This window comes from Grampus griseus, assembly GCF_964374135.1.
Source record: "Grampus griseus genome assembly, chromosome: 12".
In the NCBI taxonomy this organism is placed as follows: Eukaryota; Metazoa; Chordata; class Mammalia; order Artiodactyla; family Delphinidae; genus Grampus; species Grampus griseus.
The window spans coordinates 16635905-16653711 of record NC_139006.1 but is presented as its reverse complement, the minus strand read 5'-3'; the positions used below and the strand labels follow the sequence as shown (position 1 = coordinate 16653711).

The window sequence follows — 17807 nt, the reverse complement described above, 5'->3', positions numbered from 1 at the left end:
AGTGGTTAGCAACAAACAAAACTAAGACTCTTGGGCCAGAGTACCGCGGTGAGGTGCCTACCATCTCAGGTTGCTAGAGAGCAGAGGCCTGCCCACTCCACACCTCTGTGCTTCACCTCTGTTCACCTCTGTTGACCCCTCACCATTGCTATGGCAACAGGCTTTCCAGTAAATGTTGGAAAAACTCATCTCTCTTCCTCTATGGGGGGTGGAGGGGCATGGGGTACTAAGTATGGAGAAAGGTCCGACACACCGGCTCCAGCCAACCGGGAGCCTGATTTCCTTAGTGAGATTAAGATCTGGACCCAAAAAAAAAAAAAAAAAAAAAAAAAAGGATCTGGACCCAAGAGTGGTTTAACCCAACTCCCCCCACTTGGCCCAAGATCTTCTGTCAGACAGTTTCCCTCCCTGCGAGTCCCTAGAGCAGGGCTTCTTCAGGTCTCTTCCCCATTTGGCAGCTCATGCGAAGCTACTTGAAATAGTAACAGCCAAGTCTAAATTAGTAAAGAACTCCAGTTATGGGTGGGTTCAAGCTAAGAATGAGGCTCTGTGGGCCTCCTGGCTTATTTGGGCCCTGAGAACAGACTCCATCCACACAGGCTTCATTCTTAGAGCTGAGCACTGAATTCTGCCCTTCAAGGGATAACTGAGGGAGGTAGGCCAAGCTCTCCCTCCCATTCCCCAAACCAGCAGCCTCCATTCCTGCTTGGAGAAACACAGCACATGGCATCAGGCGGGGAGTGGAAGGCTGCAGAGAATAATGATTAAGAGCAAGAGTCCTGGTGTAAAACCTCAGTTCTGCCTTTTGCTGGCTGTGTGGTCTTCGGCAAGTCACCTCACCTCTTAAAAGTACCAGCTGGTTGGTTGAAGATTAAACAGAGATAACATCTGTAAAACTGCTTGGCCTTGTGCCTGGCCCATTTCAAAGGCTCAATAAAAGATATCTGTAATTATTATTCTTATAGCCTTAGAAAGATCATGGGCTTTGCAGACAAATAGACTGGGTTTGAATCCTGGCTTGATCATTTACTGACTAGCCTGGGGTAAATTACTAAAGTTTTTTGAGCTTCATGTTCCTCAGCTATAAAACATGATGGATAAATTATAGGGAAAAAAAAAATCCTTCCTGCTCTTTCTGCCCCTTCCCTTGTCAACACTGACAACACATCAGAAAAGGAAAAAGCAGAGAAAACCATCCCATGGCTTAGTCTGTCCACAGGCTATTGTGGAAGCTGAGGGGAAAACGGGAGGGGAGGCAGCAGGCTCAGTGTGCCTTGGAAGTGAAAGTGTCATGGCCTGGTGTTCCAGTGAAAGTGGAAACATAACAACTGTTTATTTTTCCTTGAATGAGCTGCTGGTTGAAATGGCCAGGCAGCATTTAACAAAACTCCGTTCCCTTAACCAAACATCCTGGTGAAAAGAAAAGAAAGCTCCCAGACTCATCACGGAAGAACCCTTAGCAGCCAAGAGAACCCCTGGGTTTCCCTCTTCCCACCCCATCACGTCACTTCTTTGCAATCAAGTTCAAACTCAATCCCAACACAGAGTGTCACTGCAAATTGTTTATTAAAACACAAAGCAATGGACAGTGAAAAACATCCTGATTTTTTTACTTTTTGGTGGGAGTAGGGTGGGGCATGGAAGGGGTAGGGACAGATGGAGACAGCCCAGAAGGAAAGAGCTCTATCCACCCCTACAGCTTTCCCGGGCCAGCCAGGTTCAAAGCCCCTCAATCACATCTCACTGTGTCGCTGGAAATGCGTGTTGTGGCTACAGACAGAGAGTAGGTTTGGCCTCTGCAGGGAGAGGTTGGGAATCTAGAGTTGGAGCTACAGGGGCTACTAAGAACTTGACACTATCGTCCAGTACTTGGGTACAGAATAGAGCAGCCAGGCCCGATCTAGAGGGGTGGGGTTGGTTTCCTGACGAGCCAGGTTAGGCCAGTAGTGGTTGAAGAGGCTGCCCTGAGCTCTGAATGGGCAGCTGGTCCAAGCGTGGGAGAATTTGGTGGAAGGAAAATCCAAGGAGGGAACTAATCCAGGGTCAAATTTCTCTTCATTCCCTGGATCATGACACACCAGGGAAGACAGGAGTCAAGGATGTCTCATTCCTGGTTCTGCCATAATGCCTCTCCCTGCCAACTCTCCCCTCCCACCTGGCAACTCAGCCCTCCTTTCCCGACAGTTGTCCTTTGAAAGGACGGAAAGCGCACTTCAGATTGTTGTTGTTTTTCCTCGTACTGAAATAAAGCCCCGAAGCTCAGAATAGAGGTGAGAATGGAGTCTGCTTTTCCTGGTGCTACGTGCTCCCCTCTCACAAGACTGCCTGGATGCGAGAGGTGCCAGGGCCCTCTGTGCCAACTCCAGCAGGCACTACTGTTTCCCAGGCTGCCAGCACAATCCTGGCTCCTTGTTTTTATACTCCTGGGGGGTGGGGAGGGGGGAACCCGTCCCAAGAGATCCATCCTGCTCTTTTCCTGCCAACCCAGCCAGGCCCCAAATCATCTGCCCTTATCCAAATGATTTGGCAGCCTACAGCCAGCTTGCCAAATGCAGCTGGGCAAGGACAAACCAGCGGCAGCAAGCCACCCATGTACAGGGAAGAAACCGCCCTCGCTGGGAAGCGGACCCACTGGTGCCAACCTAGTCTTGTAACAAAATGAGGAAATCTAGCCCTCTTGCCCCAGGAGAGATATAAATACAGAGAGTCCTAGCTCACTGAAAGGGAAAAATTACTTTGATCTCTCCTAAGCTTGAACATGAAGGCTTCTTTGCAATTTTCTTAGAGCATTTGATCCCTAATTACATCTTCCCATAGAAGAAAAGCAGATTTCTTCTCTGGTTTCTGAACTGATCCTGGGTGTTTCTGGTTCTGCTTCTGCACCATCACTTAGCCTCGCCCCAGGCTCCTTCCCCAGGGGCCACAGTGGATGGAGGTCCAAAGCTTACCCTCCCTCCCCAACTTGTTTTTTGAAAACAGGAGCATCTATTCGTCTCTCACTCTGGAAAGCTCACCTGCTCTTCTAGGTCCTTTTGGAGAGGCATGGAGGACAGTATTAATGTTGCCACTTGATGCCATTAAGGCTCCTCGAGGCAAGAAGACACCTGAATTAGGTCAGAGCCAGACAGCAAAGGGGAGGGGGAGGAAGGGACTGTGAGACCCCCTGCCCAGACCTGAATCTAGAGGGAACGCCCACCCTGGCTCAGAGCAGGAGAGGACAAGGCACTGTGCTGACCGGGTGGGTCCTTCCCCAATCCCCTGGGAGGGTCAAGAACCTGCTGATTCTCCCCCTGTGCTTCCCAAGGTGAGCCAATTTCTAGGGAAAGGAATATAAGTGCTAGGAAAGGGAAAATACTGCTGCTGTTTTCTGAAGTTCAACTGAGATTTTAGAAGCCATGGCCAGGCCTTCCCAGGAGAGGGCAGAGGCAGGATATGGAGGAAGAGAAATTCCTTAAAACAGAAGCTTCTCCAAAAAGAAAAGAAGTCAAATCACAATTCTAAAACTGGATTAAACAGTTCCCAGGCAAAGAAAGGGGGCGGTAAACTTAACTCAAACTTCACCCCATCTCTTCCAAGCCTAAGTGACCTCTACTGTGATCCTCCAATTTCAGGCCAGTATCTCTTAGGCAAACAGTGGGAACAAGAAAACAAGATCACACTCTCAAACCAACACGTGGGCCTGCAGGCCCTGTGGTCCTCCTGCAATCTGACACCACTGACACAAAGAGAACCACCTTTCAAGTCACCAGAATGCAAGGTAAACACTGAGCAGCTTCTCCTCAATAGTGGAGGCTTTTTTAGAAAAATGTATCTGGTTTAGGGGACATGGGTCCCAAAGATTGTTTCCTGGCATGATGTTCCCGTCAGCAATGAGTGAAGCCCCCAAAAAGTCTGTTTAGAGGCCAGTTGGTCCCTGACCCAAATCAGGGCTACACTGCAGACTCTCAGCCCACCTCCCTCAGACATCTTTGCCCAGTCCACCCGGAAACTGAACCCAAGCCACACTTCTGGCAACAAGAGTTTCACCTTGGCTATCTGCTCTTGGCTTTGGCCAGCTGGGCTCAGGAAGATCTAAAACCCTAGGACAAGCATGGATCCAGTAGAAGAGCCCAGGCCTCTCCTTCCCCATGCCTAATGGGCGTGACTTCTCACCTCCCCAACCCCACCCAGACTCCCCTACAGCGCAGCCTCTCAGCCCCTAGCACCAGCTCAGGATACAGACGTGGGGACAAACAGTGCAAAAAGCAAAAGATGAACAACAGAGTGATTCTTGACATACACAATACAAAAATAAAAATAAAGAGTACCCCATCCCCACCCCTTTAACCCAAACTTCATGTACCTATATCATCTTGAAACAGCCAAAAAAAAAACACAAAAACTTTCAAGTTCAGCATCACAAGCCAACCGTAACCAGCCCTGGGCAGCTCTGTGATCTGGGTGTGCTTGGCTCCAGGGGACTCTATCCCGGCCCCCTCCCCATACTTCTTCCTGTTTCCTCACTTCCCCTTTAGTTTTTGTGAGCCACAGAAAGATGTTCCTTCCTTTCAGGCACAACCAAAGAGGAAAGTGCCCGTCCCTATCCCTGAGCTCAGGGGGAAAGGGTGGGCTTGGAAACAGAGGCAGAAGCAAAGCTGCTTGGCTTACAGTACCGTTAGGAAATGGCCCCAGGAACCAGGGTTTCCTTCTGAGACTCTGAGTCACCGAAGGGAAGGGTTGAGGTGAGGAGGCGGGGAGCCCTCCTTCCTCAGAGAGACCCAGGCAAACTAATGAACAAGGCAAAATGGAGGCAGCAAGTCCTCCCGCATCCTGTTTACTCTACTGGCAGTAGCCTACGGCTTTGGAGAGCTGTGACGGAATGGGACTCGAAGCCCCTGTCAGAAGCCCAATTAATAGTCAGGATGTCCACTGCCCCAGGCAGGTGGTCCCAGGACCAAGGCTTCAGGACATCATCCTATAACGCAGGAGTTTCATGAAGCACTCCAGAAGTGTTCCTCTGATTATAGCTTCAGGCCGCAGCTGTCCAGCTGCCTGACTCAGTACCCAGGTATCGAGGCCTAAGTCACAGCTGAAATAAAGGGCTACGACTCTCAAAGGACTAAATGCTGACTTGGAGTAACTCATTAAGAACCAAAACCCAGGACATGAGCCCAAGGGCTACTTACTTTGTCACATAATGAGCAGTTCAAATATATGGAGCTCTTGGAAAACATATCCAAAGAGACAAACTCAAAATTAAACGCATTGTAAAAGGATGAGCCTGGCCTGAGATTCTATGCTGCTCCAGCCCAAGCATAAGCTAATCCTGTGGCTTTCCATCCACAAAATTCCTTGTAGCTTGGCTGGGTCCTCCCTCATTGCTCCCCTAACTGGGAAAAGGATGACAGGGACCAGAAAGGAGAGGAACAAGGAAGCCTCACTTCCTGCAGAAATTTTCCCGTGGAATTCAAGGCAAACACTTAGAGGCTAAGGGTGGCTTCAGAACTGCCAGGACTATGGCTGACTGGCAATCTTTCAGCCCCGTCACATCAAGAACCTGGCTGAGACTTGGACAAGGAAATGAAAGGACAAAAAGGGCACGCTATTAAGGTCAGTGAGAGGCGTCACTGGGCCAGATACAGACAATCAGTCTAGCTCCTTGGGGCAGCTCTAGACTTAAACCAAAACTGGTTGAACCGTGACATGGAAGGATGTGGAAATAAATGAACATCAGGTACTAGATACTCTCAACAGTGGTCAGTCACTTAGTAGGGCTCAAGTCTCCGAGGTTGCTCTTAAGTTACGCTAACATAAGCCTTTTCTGATCCAAAGACCAGAAGAGACTTTTAAGGTCAAGTGTTCTGTTGCTGCAGGCTGGAAAGCATCCCTGTCCCCTGGCAGCAAGACCCTACAAAGGGGCCAATAAAAGAACTGCTGGGTCAGGTCCTCCTGGCTGCTGGCTCAGAGATCCAGGGAGGGAGGTACCAGTAAGGTGAGGTGGTAGAGGATAAGACATTCAAGCAGAGGGAACCCCAAATCCCTATGTCTCCTTCCCTTCTTGGCAATAACTTAGCGGGATGGTTGAGAGAGAGATTTCAAATGAGCCAGGTTCAGAAAAAAAGAGAGAGAGAGAGGAAATCAAGTCCCCAACAGGCACTGAAATCAAAATGATTCGTTTGTGGTAAGAAGTCAGAGGCAACTTGAGGACCTGATATAAACTAATCGTCTCGGATACCAGACAGTTCTCTAACTGGCACATGTCAGGGAGACAAGCAATGACAAAGCTCAAACACTTAAGGTGGAACCATCATTGGGCTAAAACCAGAAAGGCTTCCAAGTAAGGAAGTATCTACTTTTCTTTCTTCTTTTTAATCCCCCTTCCGTTTTCATCTTTATCATACAAATTGTACACCTTCACACACACACACACACACACACACACACACACACACTTTGAATCCCAGGACATCTGAAAACTTATCTGGACATAACTTCAGAACATACCCAACTCCCAGCGCTAGTCTTCTCAGGTAAGAAGATGACATTTCCCTGCTGTTAATTTCTAACCTAAAAAAAGGAACCGTGTCTGCTCTGAGTTCAGAGTCCTTTCCACTGTGTTTACGGACGAACACCCTGGACCAGGTGGGATCCAGTTTACCCTCTGTACCCTGGAGAGGAAAGAGACGGCTGGGGGCCACCACAAAGAGAGAACTAGGACTGGAGCAGGTCTAGGACCAGGTGGTGGATGAGGGCTGCTCTCTACTCACTCCGCCTCTTTTCATCTCCTTTAATTGTGTGTGTGTGTGTGTGTGTGTGTGTGTTTCATTTGTTTGTTTTTGTTAATCACTGTAAAAAATACAGAAACCCAAACCAACATGTTTGGTTTCTTTCCCACACCCCTCCACCTGTTCAGGATGGTGATTTGTTCTCACAATCGGCAGAGGCAGAAGAGGGTTGGAATGAAGACTCCGAAGGCCACCAGGATGGGAAACATGAGGCTGCTGTTGTCCGAGGCATAGGGGTTGGGCGTGCGGGGGCCCGACTGCACCCGGTTCTTATTGGTCTGTCTTTTGAGATTAGACCCTTCATCGTATTCTTCCTCCTCCTCCTCCTCTTCTTTCTTCTCCAGTCCTGGATGAGGCTGCAGCTTTGGTACATCTGACACAAGAAGAAGAACACTTTTTAAGTAGGACCCATGGCATTTACGTGAGGCCCTTAAAGGGCAGTGAATGAGCCACAGTAAAGAGACCCTGTGACCTAAGCAGGATCCACAGGAAGGAGCAGAAACAGTTCCCAGCCTAGAGAAGAGCAGATTGCTGCGCAAACATTTGTCTTCTTTAGATTTAACTAAAACGTAGTAAAAGCCCTGAGCACGGAGAGGTTCACTATCTCCCCTTCCTGTCCTACTTCTTCAGAGCCCAGAAAGAACCAGACTGGACAAGGACAATGACCCGACACCCAAAGATTAACCTTTTCAAACCTCTCCTCCTCCCTCCTACAATCCCACATTCCCTTTTGATTCACACAGCAATCAAGGAAAAGCTGATCCACAGAGTTGTGGGTTCTCAGCACACACTACCCCTCTGTTTTCTGTCCCCTCCTGAGGGACTCTGGCTACAAATCAGTTTGGTGGCAAGACATCCTCTGGGATGTCAAAACAATAGGATGCGAAAAAAAAAAAAAAAAGGATGCGAGCCTCGGTGCTTCCAGGATGAGGTGGGGAAAGGTACAGAGGTGGGATGGGGGAGAAAAGTCACTAAGACAGAAACTTTCTCTGCAAAAATCAGCCTGGGAAAGCTGGCAGCCACGACCCTCAACCCTGAGAAAGAGATGTACTCTCAGGCTGGATCCCAAGGACAGGGAGACATTAATAGATGAAGTTTTGCTCAGTGCAGCCCAGCAATGCTGCACTCTCTTGGAGCACACCAAAACACTCAAGGACCCTTCCTTCTGCCTTTTTCTTCTTTCTGCCCCCAGGACACAGATGTCAAAGAAACAGAATAAGGATGAGTTTTAGGCAATTCCAAATGACTACAAGGCTCAGGGCACACCATGGGTAACATTATTAATCCCAATTTATAGTAGGGTTAAAGGATTTTGTCCAAAACCAATCCGCTGATTAATTGGCGGCAGCAAGATATGAACACAGATCTTACTCAGAAGCTTACGGCTAGCACCATGCTACACTTCACCCCCGGCCACCGGACTCTGGGTTCCCCACAATCTGGCTTTAAGTATTAGTGTTTTCAAAACAGCGATCAGCTAAACCATCCCCCCAAGGGCTTCCTCCATCATATCCTTCAGACCACGTCAAAAAACAGATCAGAAACACAACTTACCGTCCACTGTCCCAGCCATGATGTAGAGTGCACAGACTTTGGGATTGTCATAGTATCCCTAGGAAATGGGAAACAGCGGTCAACCCCACACAGCAGCAAACATCCCCCCTGCACCCATTCTTTTGAGCTCATCCTCAGCTGTGAGGGCAGAGTAGGAGCGTTACCTTGACAAACTCGATGTAGAGTTTCCCTGTGAAGGTGGACACCTCCCCCTGGACACTCAGCTTCCCCTTTCTGATGCTCATCGGGATGATTTCATCATGAGCTGTACTGTGTCCAACGCGATCGAAGATATCCAAGTCCTTCACCACAACATGGCCATTCAATCGCACATCAAATACCTGCCAAGATGAGAAAAGGAGACAATGTCAAAACCACCCGCTTCACACCCCTTCCCCAGTTGGACATGAGGTACCTGCCTGGGCTTCAAGTTCAAAAGTAATTCAAGGAATGACAGGACTGGATATACTCCAGGGTGGCTAGAGTCCTTTACCTGAGCTAAATCAAAGCCATGTTCCTTCACTGTCAAGGTCGCACACTGGCCGTAGGGAACAAAGAATACAAACAAAAAGCTCAACATGGAAAGAAGGAAATTCAGAGGAAGGGACAGGAAAAGAACAGGGCTAAAAACAAGAAGGTGCTGACAACCAAGAAGGGAGAGGCTATAACCAGGAGGGCCTTAAGAGGATTAGTGGCCAAGAACTAGGATTCTGGCGTAGCCTTCTGTCACCAATCCCAAGGCAAGTTCAGTCGTGTAGTAATGGGACACAGCTGGGCAAAAGGAATCCAGCTTTGGGAGTTCCCTGGCTGCCTAGTGGTTAGGATCCTGGGCTTTCATTGCCATGACCTGGGTTTGATCCCTGGTCACAGAACTGAGACCCTGCAGGCCGCATGGTACAGCCTTTAAAAAAAAAAAAAAAAAATCCAGCTTTTCCTCAAAGCTCATCTGTTCCTCCCTTCTGGGAACACGTCTCACACTCTCTGGCCCTTAGCAGAGGGCTATCCGAAAGTGGTAACATCCCACTGGTCAAGCAGGGGTCTGACCAGGCCTCACCTTCTGCTGGGACTGTGCAAAGTAGACCTCGGCAAATTTCAACACCAGTACATAGTCCCCCTCCTCCTTGATGGGCACTTCGTAGCCAAAGGTCTCCTCATTGTACCGCTCTGTTTGATACAGGATCTGGTCTTCGGGGTTGGAACGCAGAATTGGCAGTTTCATGCCATAGTCAGAGGCTGGGCACAAAAGACAAAGAGAAACCATGTCAGAGGCAGAACACAAAAGAAGAGTAGAGACCCCAGAACCACCAGAGGCATTTCCAGAGCAATGCTAATAACCCTCCCCGTGGAAGGGGCCACCTCCATTGCACCTGGCTCTCAAGAGACCAGTCACAAAGGCAAGAATCAGATAACCCGTTACCAAGGAAGAGTAAAATGAAAGAAACCAAGCACTAATCACCCCAAGAAGCTCCCATAACCTTCATAGCGGAACTTTTTGAAAGCATGTGAAAATGACTTTTCCCCAACTATATCCAGAGTGATGGGAAGGGAACAAGTCTAACTCATTACTAGAACAAAGCACTATGCTACAGCTGCTGGGCTCCCTGGTGAGGGAGAACTTCAGAGAAACCTCATAAAACCAGGGGGATGGCCAGGAACACCGCAAGACAATTAAGTTCAAAGAATGTTGTTTTTTTCTCATTCAGAAAAGCTCAGTCTAAATAAAAAACAGGATATCTGTTAGGAAAGTCATTCTTCATTGTCTTTACTACAAATTAAGATACCAGCTTTGGCTGCTTTTTATAATTATTTCATTCAAAAAGTTCCAAGGATGGTCAAAAGAAATATGTTCATTAAAAAAAGGATGTGATGGGCTTCCCTGGTGGCGCAGTGGTTGAGAGTGTCCGCCTGCCGATGCAGGGGACACGGGTTGGTGCCCTGGTCCGGGAAGATCCCACATGCCGCAGGGCAGCTGGGCCCGTGAGCCATGGCCACTGAGCCCGCGCATCCGGAGCCTGTGCTCCGCAACAGGAGAGGCCACAACAGTGAGAGGCCCGCGTACCGGAGAAAAAAAAAAAGGATGTGATGTTCTCTAATTTCCTTTGGGTCCAAACACCTTACTTCCCACAGACTCATAGAACTCAACCTCACGCAGGCTCTTGAACTTTTCCCCAGACAAACCGAAAGGAAAACAAGCTCCTACGATATCCCCAGCACCTGACACAGGCCCTGGCACATACGTAGGCACTCAATATGATTCGCTGAACAAACAAATGGTAACAAAGGAGGTGCCTGCAGAGCAGTCAAGCCATGCACTCCTCTCCACAGGGCCAGAGCCACCCTAGCAGGGAAAGAAAATGTGCCACGGTCCTATTGGCACCTCTGGCCTAAGATGCCCAGGTCCAGAGGGAGCCACCTTTCCCGTTTCAGACAGACAAGGAATAAGGTGGAGTAATAGTAAAAAGTTCTTACTTGGGTGGGTATTAGAAGAGCCAAAAACCTCTGTTGCCCTCAGCCTGCCCCCAATCTTAGTAGGAGACGGGTCTGTACATGTTTTTCTTTCCCCCACGTTACAAACCATACCCAGGTCTTTCCTCAAATATAAGATTCCACACTCCGGCCCCAGAGATGACTAGCTATGCTTTCCAGGGCTCCATCAATCTATTGATACTTTCCAAACCACAGACTTAGCAGTGATTTCAGTACATGGGCCTAGTCTCTCCTCCTCCTTGGAGAAGTCTTGGAATTAAGATTTTAAGACCATCTTCCAATCTCACATGGTGACTCTGAAGACATCTGGCACCTAGATCCTTTGGGTGACGTTTGAGAGCGGTCATCCCGGGAGCTTTATCTTCTGAAACTCCAAGGGAGAGGATCTTTTATCTCTAAGGGAGGTAAAAGAGTAACTAAAAGATCCAATGGCTAAGGTCAAGCCCTCGGAAAAATAAACAGAAGTGTTAACAGTTCCTGTAAGTGAATGGCAGCCAGGAGATCAGATGGACCGATGAGACAATGAACAGGAAACTCATTGCACTTTTGTCTCCAGACATTTTTTTCTTCCTATTTCTCCTCAAGAAATCAAAGAAGGTGGGGGCTGAGTAGCACTGCAAAGGATGTACTGCCAACTGCCCCAGCTCTGTTCCAGGCTCAGACCACAAACCTGTAAAGATTAAAAGATTGCCAGTCCTCTTCCACCTGAGTTCTAAGAATCTCCCTCTTCCTCAAAGACCGTGATCCTCACAAATTTGCAACAGTCACTAGATTTGCTTTTCAGAGACACAGAAAAGGTTGTGCATGTATACAGAATCATTTTCCCCCCCTTCCAGCATGGAAAAAGTGAGAAACTGACGGTAATGTAATCTGTGGCACTCTCAGTCCCACGGCTATGAAAACTCAGCCCTGTGAGCAAAAAACTACTTAACAATCTTGGAATTACCTTTAAATATTTTCCCAAGTGGCTTTCCAACGAGATTTGCCACAGGCAAAGTTTTGCCCAAGTCCCAAAAGAGACAATAGCAAGAAGGACTTTTTCTCCGCCCCCACCCCAGCCTTTATGCATTCACAGCTAAGTTTCTCTGAAATACAGTGTACACATGCAGCACACCACTGCAGCTGGTACGACATGGTTCAGATAGTTAACCAAAGGAAGGGGACCAAAGGGCCCACACTATGTCCCCAGCTTTTTAGCTCTAGACAATGGAGTCAGCAGGCTACGTGAAAAATTCAGCCCAGGTTTGAAGGTAAGAGGGGCCTGGATTTGAATCCTGGCTCTGCCACCTACTATGTGATGTGGAACAAGTTGTCTTCTCTAGGTGTTTTCTCACCTTGAAAATGGGGTATCACCTACCTAAATTCTCTACCAGTGAACTGCTTCTAGGAGGGCCTGCAAACAAAGTCTGCCCCTTATGTGGCAGTATAGGAAGAGAATTCTAAGCAAATCCCTTGGTCTTAAGCAAATCAGAGGTAGCAGTGTCTCTCTCACACTATCTTTTCAAGCTCTTATCTCCCCAAAGCCAAATCCTTCCCCAGCCAAAAGGAAAGGGTCTTCGTTAGGTCTACAGAATTAGTCATCCGATGGGCTCAGGCCCCTGGCCAGCTTTTTTCCCCTCCAGAGCCACATTCTGCTCCACTTTTAATTCCATGTAAAAGGTCATTGAGCAAAGAAAAAGATAGACACACTTTAACCTACTCTGGACAGGAGAACTTTCAGACTCGTGTCACTGATTTCAAAAGCATGACAAGTTTTATGAAGGAAAACTGAAGGCTCAAGAGAGGGAAAGCGAATACTTCAAGGTCATACAAATGACTAGCGGGCATCCTTCTATGAAGAGGAAATATCTCCTAAAACCAAGCCAAGTTCAATGCCCTCAAGCCAAATAACCAGGTCTTTTCCACCACAGAGTCAAGAGGAACCCAGAAAGAGCAAGTTAAAAAGCACCTGGAATGCACAGCACACCAAAATCCCACACGGAGCGCTTCTGAATCACTCTCGGTAGTTGTACCTCCATCTGCTGAAGCACACAGGTTAAAAAAGCCTTTCCCAGGCTGTCAGCATCTTCTATGAGCACTAGCTATCCTCAAGGCAGAAATGAAATTCAATAAACATTATGAAGTGCCTTTGAAAGCAAAAGCCACTGGGTGCCCTGGCCCACTCACGGTTACGAGAATGCTGAACTACAAAGACGCTATAGAGAAACAGCAAGTTCAAAAGCAGGCCAAACTCCTATCTGGATTAACTTGGCAACAAATACCTGAATTCATTCAACATAAAAATGGACTTTCCTCGTGTGCTGGAAACAATATCACAGGCATGTGGGAAAGACAGACATACAGCTCCTACCGCAATTACTATAAATAGCTGCAGGAGGCAAGGGTCTCCAAATACCTGGCAACCCTTACCCAAACAGTGCCAGAGAAGGGCAGGCAGAGGGAACCGCTGCACCACCCTTGGTGGTGCTGACTCCTTCACACAGAAAGAAACTAAAGAGCTGCCTTCTGAGAGAGGAAGATAAATCACTTCTCAGCCCCAGACCTAAAGCCAACAAAATGCTACTCTCAGGAGCCCTCTAAGTGCAATGTTGCAACTGGCTGGTCCAAGCTACAACAGCCTACAAGCCAACGACCGCCCTCTACTCTCCATCCACGCCTTAATACTGCTACAATTCATACCCAAATGGACCGCCAGAGTGGAGCAGGGAACCTCTTTATGGAGTGGCAGGGTCTGTCTGAGACAGGACTCCAGTACACATGAGCTTTGGTAATTTGGTAAGTCGCATACTTTTACCTGCTACAATAAACTCTTCCAAAGGAACTGCGACCATGAGCCAATAACCCAAGGACAGAGAGCCTGGCTGAGTGCTGACCAGACCAAAAAAAAAAACCAAACCCACCGGCACCAGCAAATTAAAACAACGATTTCTGAATAAGGAGAGTAGCTGGGGACTAAACCTGTGTGGTCTTAGCTCCCTCCTCTGCACAACGGACCAAAGAGGATAGATAATGTAACCTATGTAAAGCCTGGTATCTGTTAAGTGAAAGGAACCATCTGCACACTGTCTCACCATGGCTATCTCTAGAGGCAAAGTCCATAAACGGTCTCCTTCCTCCCTGCCCACACCCATGAAGAAAGAGGAAGGGTCCAGGATGGAGATAGCAATGACCTCCTGCTATTAAGTCTGGCTTTGGCTGCTGTTACAGCTGCTAGAGACCAGGGCCCTGACTCAGCTGAACCCAGGCTACTGAGACCTACATGCCAGGGCTAAATAAATTCCAGAGCTAAACTGAAGACAAACATAGTGCTTCAGAAAACAGCTCTGTGTCCCAACACCGTGACATGTATGGAAGCAATAAACTCCCCAATATAACAAACTCCAGGACACTGCAATTAACTTGGTTGGAAGAACTAAGTTAAACCCTTTAGGAAAGGCAAGAGCCAAATCTGGCATTGTGGAAAAAAGAGTGAGAAAGTCTGTCTCCTACTTTTCTGAAGATGGCATATTGCCAATCTGGCAGCCTCTGAACCCAGCATACGGCATAAATCTCTTTCCAACACATGAAGCGACGAACTTCCTTCTTAATCCTGTTTTCCAATCCTACTAACAGAAGAAACAGAGTCTAGAGCAGATTTTCCCAAAGGGTGGTCTGCAGATGTCCTACATCAGAAGCCCTGGGTGCAGAAACCTGGGTTTAATCTACAGGTCTGGAATTTGTATTTTTAACCAGCTCCCATGGCAGTTCTTACACTAACTTTGAGAACTGTGCAGCTCTGTCAAAACTACTGTTGCTCAATCAATTAAGTCAAAATCATTTTTCCCATAAGCTGGAATCACACCTCTCAGGACCACTTAGGGTAGGTTCTCCGCACTCGCAGACGGAATATTCAGACCTTACGCTGGCTGACCCAGCTGACACACCACCAGCCCCCTGTGCAGTATGGTTTCGACATAACCGCCCTCTGGAAAGGGCCTGCAGCTTCTACTTTTATGCACACACATGCCCCGCTCCAAAGGGGGTTGGGGGAGGAGGCTACAATCAAACTTTCCTGGCCCATCCTCTTCGAAGACTCCTTTCCATTCTGGCTAAGAATCAAGCCCCGCTCTTGCAGAGAGGGCAAAGAAAGCGGCCCATTTCTGGGTCGGCAGGAATATACCAGAAACTGACTTGAAAGGCGAGCAGAACCTCCGGGTCAGGGACAGCGATAACCGAAAAACCCGTGAGGCCTCAAAGTGGCAACAGGCCGCCCTCGTCTTTACTCTCCTAGCTTGGGTGGAGGTGAGGGGTTAAGAAATGCAGGATGCGAGGTCCAAATATCACTTCTCGCCAACTCTCTGCCTCGACGGCTCTAGGTAGCTTCGAGCCAATGCCAGGCTCTGGGCTCTGATCGGGTTCCCGAGGAAACCGTAGAGAGAAACTTCGCTCCAGAGACGTGGCCCCAGGGTCGAGGAAGGGGCTCGGGGCCCGCAGCCCTCGGCGCGCTGCGCCGGGCACGGCAGGCCCGGAATCCGGCGGCTCAGCCGAGGAGCTCTCACCTCGGCCCACCCGGCCTTCCAAAGGGTCCTTGCGAAAGTGGATGCCGTGCACGTCCACATGCGCCTCTCCGCCGGCGTTGACGGCCCAAATCACGCTCTCGGGCAGCCCGGCCCCAGCCGAGCCCACCACGCCGAGCCCCGGTCCCCGGAGCGCCGGCAGCAGCAGCAGCAGCAGCAGCAGCAGCAGTCGCAGGAGCGCCACGGCGGCTCCCTCAACCGCCCGGGCGCCCAGCATGGCGGCCTCCACAGCGGGGGGCAGCCTCCGCCGAGCCTTGTCCTCAGCCCCGCCAGGCCGCCCCGGACTCAGAAAAACAGCGCCACGGGCCGCTGTGCCTCAGCCGCCGGAGACATGTCGCTCTCAGGCCTACTTCTCAGCCACGGGTGCCACCTCCCACCTCAGGAACAACCTACCCCACCTCCCAGCCCCGGCCACGACCCTGCAGCCAATCAGCACCCGGCCCTCATTAACTACCCACCACCCCGCCGGGAGGCGCCCGCCCATTGCCTGCCAGGCGCGGGAAAAGGCGTGGCTACTCCCAGGAGCTGGCCCAACCACCAAGGCACGTGAGGGAGCGCGCGCAGAGTTGGGTTGAAGCGGCGGTTCAATGCGGAAGTGGCGAGGTGGAAGCGCCCAGGCGGCCCCGGAATCCCACAGCTGAATAGGAAAGGGGGCCTAGCGGGGAAGGTTTAGAATAGGGCGCACTGACACGTCGCCAGCACTTCCGGTGTTCCAGGTTTTGGGGACCGAATAGGCTCCCGAGGGGTCGCTGCCGACTTTCCCGCCCCCTTTCTTTCTCAGGGAGAAGCATGAGCATACGCTCTAGTAGGAGAAGCAATGATCACTCTTCCGACCTGAGACTCGGCCTTTCTCCCCGCGTGAGAAGAGAACCCATCCTCCTCTAGAAAGGCCACAGGCACAGGTTTTCAGGGCAAGGTTCTCACGAAGATCCCGCCCCCACCCCTTAGCGGGCTCTGGGCTGGTGGTAGCGTCCAGACGGCCGCCCAATCAGAAGGCTCCAACGCAGCGGAAACGCGTGGCTTGGGGGGAGGGGCTCCAGGCTACCCATATCTCCATGGCGACAGCCTCGGGCAGGCACCGGCTTTGGAGGGGAGGGGCTGGGGCTTTGCCGGCTCCGGCAAGGACTTGGAGGTACCCAGTATGGAGGTCCAGGCTGTCCCGTACAGGCATGACCCTAGCTTCCTCCCTGCTCTTTGGCAGTTCACCCAGCGCTCTCCTGCCTTGGCGATCCCTGCGCTGTGGTCGCTGCCCGAACTCCCACTTCTCAGAGAAACTGAGGCCCAGAGAGGGGAGGAGCGTTGCCCAAACGGTCAAACCGCAAGTTTAGGGCGGAGCCAAGGCAAAACTCCATTTATCCATTTGTTCCACATTATTTATCAAGACCCTACTACTAGGGTTGTCAGATTTAGCAGATAAAATACAGGAAGCCCAGTTAAATTTGAATTTCAAATAAATGGAACATACTCATACTAAAAATAATTTATTGCTTGTCTAAAATTCAAATTAAACTGGGCTTTTTTGCATTTTATCTGACAACCCTGCCTACTACCTGGCAGGCAATTAGTTTTGGGCAGCAGTGAACAAAACTACACCCAGGATCTCGCATGAGAATCACAGTCCTGACTCAATTATTTAGTTAGAACAATGAGGAATGCTATAAAGGAACAAAGTGAGGTACGGAAAAGGAGTGTAGGTGGGGAATTTAAATGCACCCGAATTCCTTCCCCAGACCCCAAGAGCAGATTCCCACAGAGACAATTTCTGTAGTATCCTCCACTGGTCCCACTTTTTTCCCCCTGTTTTGCAAGAATCTGGACTTGCTTCCTCCCACAGACTTGTTTCCCCTCCCAAGGCCTCTTTGGGGCCCTGCCCTAGAGTGTCGAATCCTACTTTCCTCTGAAACCTGTCATCTTTGGAGGAACCTGACAAGTCAGAGCTTGAAGAGCCCTCAGTGCAGGGGCGTGGTGCAAATGGGGAAACACAGGCACAAAGAGGTGATGGAGACTTCCTCCCTCCTGTAAAGCCTATGTTCTGGCCATTTACTACACTGCTTCCAGGAGCTCATGTTTATCCTCAAGGCAGTCTAGTCTAGGAGGCACTATCACAGAAACGATTAAACTTTTGAAAAGGACCCAGAAACCCTAACCTTAAGCCTTCTCCCAGTCTCCTAGATCCTTGGTCACCCCAGGAGGTAAACAAGATAACTGGCTAGCCCCCCTCCCCCAAACTAGGCCCTTCAGAGTCCATGCCTTGCTGGGCTATCCTTGTACCGAGGGGCCTGGCCCCGCTTTTGAGGTTCAGATGCTTGTCGATTAGGCTACCTCTTAGGTAAAACAAAAGTTCTGATACCCTGGAGGCGGGATGAGCATGGGATCTGAGTTAGACTTCCTGGGTTCCAAACCCTGCTCCACCATTCACTCACCATGTGGTCTTGGGCAACCTCTC

The 17807-nt window shown here is 49.6% G+C and overlaps 1 protein-coding gene across 3 annotated transcripts; it reads right to left on the bottom strand.

Moving 5' to 3' along the window:
* Positions 1–1544: 1544 nt before the first annotated feature.
* On the bottom strand, positions 1545–16272 carry MLEC (malectin). Of its 3 annotated transcripts, none has more exons than XM_082667146.1 (5): positions 16196–16272; positions 9373–9551; positions 8483–8659; positions 8319–8376; positions 1545–7137 (listed from the first exon to the last, which is right to left on the bottom strand). In XM_082667146.1, the coding sequence occupies exons 2-5, from the start codon at positions 9535–9537 to the stop codon at positions 6908–6910; spliced, it is 630 nt and encodes a 209-aa protein (XP_082523272.1). In that variant the 5' UTR covers positions 9538–9551; positions 16196–16272; the 3' UTR covers positions 1545–6907. The 3 variants fall into 3 exon arrangements, with proteins under 3 accessions (XP_082523272.1, XP_082523271.1, XP_082523273.1); XM_082667145.1 differs by lacking the exon at positions 16196–16272 and adding an exon at positions 15344–15708; XM_082667147.1 differs by lacking the exons at positions 8319–8376; positions 8483–8659; positions 16196–16272 and adding an exon at positions 15344–15708.
* Between the last annotated feature and the right edge of the window lie 1535 nt (positions 16273–17807).

Excerpts from the sequence above, each read along its gene's own strand:
- MLEC (XM_082667145.1), bottom strand. The coding sequence starts at position 15,578 with ATGCTGGGCGCCCGGGCGGTTGAGGGAGCCGCCGTGGCGCTCCTGCGA. Across the intron at positions 8,660-9,372 it reads TTGCACAGTCCCAGCAGAAG|GTATTTGATGTGCGATTGAA; the intron begins GTGAGGCCTGGT and ends TCATCTTGGCAG. Across the intron at positions 8,377-8,482 it reads TCTACATCGAGTTTGTCAAG|GGATACTATGACAATCCCAA; the intron begins GTAACGCTCCTA and ends CCCATTTCCTAG.